General features: G+C 35.6%; 1 protein-coding gene across 2 annotated transcripts; it reads right to left on the bottom strand.

Moving 5' to 3' along the window:
• Positions 1–1,465: 1,465 nt before the first annotated feature.
• Positions 1,466–5,086, bottom strand: LOC133853662 ((+)-neomenthol dehydrogenase-like). Of its 2 annotated transcripts, XM_062289661.1 has the most exons (5): positions 5,064–5,086; positions 4,740–4,983; positions 3,240–3,305; positions 2,007–2,192; positions 1,466–1,924 (listed from the first exon to the last, which is right to left on the bottom strand). In XM_062289661.1, the coding sequence occupies exons 1-5, from the start codon at positions 5,072–5,074 to the stop codon at positions 1,544–1,546; spliced, it is 888 nt and encodes a 295-aa protein (XP_062145645.1). In that variant the 5' UTR covers positions 5,075–5,086; the 3' UTR covers positions 1,466–1,543. The 2 variants fall into 2 exon arrangements, with proteins under 2 accessions (XP_062145645.1, XP_062145646.1); XM_062289662.1 differs by lacking the exon at positions 2,007–2,192.
• Between the last annotated feature and the right edge of the window lie 613 nt (positions 5,087–5,699).

Genomic DNA, 5,699 nt, shown 5'->3' with positions numbered 1-5,699 from the left:
GCGTTGCTAGGCGCTGGGTTAACTCTGCAACTTGCCTCTACACGTCTTGTAAACTGCATTCATGGTAGGAGACTTCCTCATTCGGAACCTGTCCATGCCAACCATGACCACCAGCCATGCAAAGTGATGAAAATTCACCCCAAGAAGACGATTAAGCTCTGATACCAACTGACGTGTGACAGAACTAAGATTGTTATAACAGCTTATGATAGCAACATAAACTATAAATTGAAGATAGAAAAGAGAATTCAGGAACAGAGAAAATAACAAGTAGAGAAAAGAAAACCCTTAATTGCCCCAAATAAGCAAACAGAAAAATAACTTCGAACGAGTTAAAATTTAATTGAAACTTCAAAACTTGATTCCAAAATAATACAGACCTACTTTTATTTAGGCAAAGTTTGAGTATTTTCTAAATAGAATACTTGGAGAAAAAGAAAGTAAAAATACAAAACATAACCGTAAACTTGGAAAACAATGTAATATCTTGTACAGAAAATAAAATATATTATTCTAAAAATAATTTTAAAATATTTTGTACAATTCTTTCCATTCTCGGGCTTATCTTATTCTAAAAATAATCTTCAAATCTTATGCTTAATTTTGTCCTGCATCAATCAGTAAGACTGATTTCTCGAAGCTTGAATGCTCAAGAAAAATGAAAGAGACCAAAGGTCTTTCTTAGCAAATTCCTACTTAGGATAAGTACCAAGCTAGAGATGGTTGTTGATTGGTTACTGGTGACTATAATGTCATTCACATAAACAGGAACAAACACAGTCATTGATTGCTTATGAAAATATAACAGGGAAGTGTCTACATCGAAGCTCGAGAATCCCAACTCCAGTAATGCATCAGAAAGACACCGAAAACAAAGCTTTGGGGCTTGTTTCAATCCAATAATAGATTAATTTAACTTGCAAACATACTCATGATGTGTAGTATCTTCAAAGCCTTTTGGTTGCTCCATAAATACCTTTTTCTCTAAGTGGCTATCGAGAAACGTATTAGAGAAATCTAGTTGTCGTGAGATATTTTGGAATAAGAGTGATTTAATGTGGTATCAAAGCTAAGTTATGAGTTCGAACTTTATTTCCAAAAAAGTGTTTAGGATCACACGTGAGGGACAACGAGGTGCAAAAGAAGGCGAATACATCAATTCCAGTGACAACAATGTCAGATCCAGAAAGCAACACAACTTTCTCTGATGGCACAACATGGTGTACGTGTGGCTCTTGATGGGGTCTCTCAAGTTGATTTGCATAATGCATTAGAAAGGGCTTGTGGACTGGGGATGGCAGATTGCGCGTTGAGAAATCCAAGAGGGTGGTGGGTGTTGTTTCGAGCCACATCAACCTAGTGGGATGGAAGTGAGATAACTGAGGAGGATATACGATGTAGCATTACTCATTCACAATACATAACAAAGAAAACTTTTATTTGATCGCTGCAAGTGAAAAGCAACTGCAAGAACCGAAAACATATATTACTAGAAACCATGACATGAAAATGAGCAACTACATCGTATTTCACCAGTTATCAGTTAAAAGGTTGACACTTTCGTCCTATCAAAGAATAGGCCGGAAGGTCCACCTTCAGACATCAAAGCCAGCATGACAGGACCTTTTGCACCTTCTTCAACAGTCAGGACCCCGGTGTTTCTAGTCAAATCTGTCTTGACAAATCCAGGACTAACTGCGTTAATGGCAATGTTGAGATACTTCTTAGCCAGAACCCTCGTGTAAGCATTCAGAGCTACCTTAGAGACACTATAATCAGAATAATTTGCAGGCCAGCCTTTGACTTTTAGCAAATTCTCCTTGGTGTCTTCTAAGAACCCTTCCACCACCTTATCCACTTTCTCTTCTGTGAGGTCATCTACATCATCTTCTAGCTCCTTTCTTGTATTCTCATTTGAAATACGCTGAAATTCCATAGTTATTATTAATTAGCCTCTATGACATAAACTAAAAGTGGCTGCTTTTTGATATATAATAACATTGTACCTTTAGTTGTCCCAAGGTGGAGGAGACATTTATTATTCTTGCTGAATTGGATAATTCAAGAGGTGGAATTAGTTCTTTTATAAGTTGCTTGATCCCATAATAATTTGTTCTTAGACAATCCTGAATAGCTGTTTCGTAAGTTTTCTTTAAAACTGTCTCCAAGGATCCCGGATTTGCACCTATAATCTGTATCATTGTATGTAGTGTTAAATCATGATGCAGAATATGTTTGAAATCATTTTTGAATACTATTTTATTTTCCACAAAGTTTCCTTTTAAATTGGTTTGGAGAATTTTTTTCAGCTCAATTTATATATTAAACAATCATGTGACGACGTTTGTTATTAATGCATATGAGAATTACGTGCTCTAAAGTCAGATACTAATTTAATAGAGTGGATCGGAGGAATTTCAACCGTTCCAAAAACAGTATATCCTTTTTTTTTTTTCATTTATAAAACTTTCTTTCCTAGAATGTGGGAAAAAAAAAAAAAAAAAAAAAAGACAAAAAAAAAAAGAAAAAGTTAAACGATATATTAGAGTCTACGGCTTGTACGTTTGGATGTTAATTTTTTTTCAACTATTTTTCAAATTTTTTTTTTTTTTTTTGGAATTTATGTTTGGTTAGCCTACTCAAATTTTTTTCAACCCAACTCAATGGGAAATCCAATGTGTTGGGTTGCAAGCCAAACATGAATTCAAACAAAATAAAAAATTAAGGTTTGAAAAACACCATAAAAAACCATTATCACCCACAGGGACAGAGCTACGATTTGAGATTTGGGAGGGTCAAATTAAAAAATAAATAAAAATAAATAAATAAAAATTGGAGGGACTAAAACTAATAAATTAGGGGTAAGGGAGGGAGGGGGGGGGGTGGGGGTGGGCCATGGGTGGCCTAGGCCCCCCAAGCCACAAAGTGGCTCCGCCCCTATCACCCAAATATAAATTTTGTATTATATTCAATTCAATTCACATTTTTAAACATGTTTTTCCAATTTTTTTAAAACCATCTAAACACATAATTTCTAGTTTTATTTATTTATTTTTATTTCTGTATTCACAGTTTTGAAAACAATAAAAAGAATACACAAAAATTTTATAAAAAGAAAAAAAAGGCACACCCAAATGAGTTCACTTTAAGGCATTATCTTGCGGTAAACACTTCAAATTTCGAGATTATATTCTCAATTTAAAACGTTGATAGAGATTATATTACATTAAGAAACTTACTTTATCATACAAGACCTCTTGATCTTCTGGATTGATTATCGCTGCAGCAATCGCTGCATTATTTATCTGCAATTTGGAACAATTTCAATATCAGAGTACTAAAAAGATCAGTGGGATCAAAACAAGATTTTATCGATCTACTTAAATTGGCCTTCATTTCTAAGACCCCTCACAGCAGCTTATCTAAAATAGTTAACAAAATTCACTTTTACTAGTTTAACTAATCACTTTTCGATACCTTTCTCCATCTGCTTATCTAAACTTTACTCTATTTTATTAAAATAAGTATTTTTATTCTTTATTCTTTATTTTTTTTTATTATTATTAATTTTTTTTTTTTGTTAAAAACCAATCTCAACGCTGTCATGGAGCCACGCATCTCCATCTCCACGCAGCCACGCGTCTGCACTCATCTCCACATGACCCATGGCCATGAATTTTTAACCAGAAAAAATCCCATTCTCCGACAAATTCTCCCCCAAGCCCCAGCCGAGACCCGACGATTCGGCGCCGGAGAAGACACCACCCAGGCACCGTCGGTGGACGCGGATAGCCTCCTCCAGCAATCCCATAACGCTAGAACCCACAGCTTCATGAACTTGAATATCATCCTCTACCGACTGTTACAGTTTGCTCCCCATAGGGACCGGTTGCGATTGATTCATGGACTTCTTCGTGTTCCGATCCTCAAGACATGCGGCTTCAGGAACCATCACTGGCCTCTTCTTCTTCTTCGAACCAGAACCATCAATTTCAGCGGGGGAAAGGAAAAGGAAAAGGAAAAAAGGAAGGAGAAGAGTGAGAGAGAGAGAGAGAGAGACGCAGAGAAAACGAGAGAAAGAGGAAGAAGCGGAAAGAAAGCGAAAGAAAAAACAATAAAATAGAAGTAGATTTGTGTACAGTGCAACGCCTCATGTGGCGTTGCACTGTTCACAAATCTCCACTAACGCCATTTTAGCTTTGCCTTACATAAGCTGATGGAGGTGAATTTTAAGCAAAAGTTGAGCTATTCTAGCCAAATGAAAGAAGTAGCTAAACAAGCAAATGACTTTATGTTCATCTAAAAAAGGCTACATGCATGATTTTATCTTAATTCAAAACTATAGACTGATTAGAAAGGTTTCTATATATTAAATTATTATCATGCATCCTCCTTGGACTGTTGGATAAGGGCTCATCCATATATATTCATCTTTTTTTCTTCTTTTTTGTAGTCTTTTTTCCCTGCTATGAACTAATTGGAAGAGGAGTCTAGTCAAGCTATTGGACTTCTACATCCCTATATATGAATTTAATTTGATATCCCCATCTACAAGTCAGATTCATATGTATTTTCCAATAGAAGCAAAGTATCCTACCAAGGATCTATCGGGACATGCATGCAATACAGGCTGTTAATATGAGATACGGTAGCCACCTACTTAAGTTGGTGTTCGGATTGTAATATTACGGACAACTAATTACACCCGATCACAAGTAGCAGAGAGTTGGATTACGTACCAATATGTCAAGCTTCCCAAACTGGGTTTTGATGAAATTTGCAAAAGAAGAAATGCTAGCGTTGTCCACCACATCAAGTTGATGAAAAATCACATCGGAGTATCCAGCAGATTTGAGTTTTTCAACAGCTTCATTGCCCCTCTTCTCATCTCTAGCAGTTAATATAACCTTGACCCCATTTGAAGCAAGCTGCTTACATATCTCAAATCCTATCCCTTTGTTGGCCCCCGTAACAACTGCAATCCTGAAGAAAAAAAGTTTGAAATAAATGCAAGAACAAAGAAAGGGCTCATATTAAAACATTCTTGTTAAAGATGAAATTACCTCTTCGTCATGGTTTTGCTATTGGTTTTATGGTTTTAAGGTAAGCTTAATTATGTGGTATTTATAGCTGATCATCTCTGGGTTTTCTACGTAAGCAATGACGTCTTCCTTGCGAAGACAAATAACAAAAAAGTTGTAATTAATCACATTTTATTACCACAATCTACCATTTTCCTGAAAAAAAAAAAAAGTATATGAATTTCGGTCCGTTTAGATTGAAGTGTTATATAAGGGTGTACAAGCGGTTGCGATAGCGATTATTTGCTCATAATTGCTACCGTAATTGGGATCTCTGGTTATGCTTATTTTACCCGTTGCGGTTTTTACCGCCCTCCGGTTATCAGGTTATTAACCGGATAACTGGTTTTTTTTATTTATTTATTTATTGTTGTAATTTTTATTTTATTTTTTTAATAAAAAACCAATCGTAATTTTTCATGTTAGCCTTAGATAAGTCTAATAAATGGTGAATTCAGTTGTCATGGACACCGTATACTGTACACGTAAACTACAAAAGTGAGACATCAAACCGTCAAACTTGTATATTATATATATGAGACCCCAGTAGCCCATCAGTGGGCAAAGGAAGAAGGTGGTTTAGTTAGAAATTAAGGAAACAATATTTCTCAAAGGAGT

Source organism: Alnus glutinosa, chromosome 13, assembly GCF_958979055.1.
Source record: "Alnus glutinosa chromosome 13, dhAlnGlut1.1, whole genome shotgun sequence".
NCBI lineage: Eukaryota > Viridiplantae > Streptophyta > Magnoliopsida > Fagales > Betulaceae > Alnus > Alnus glutinosa.
This window is presented reverse-complemented; position numbering and strand designations above follow the sequence as displayed.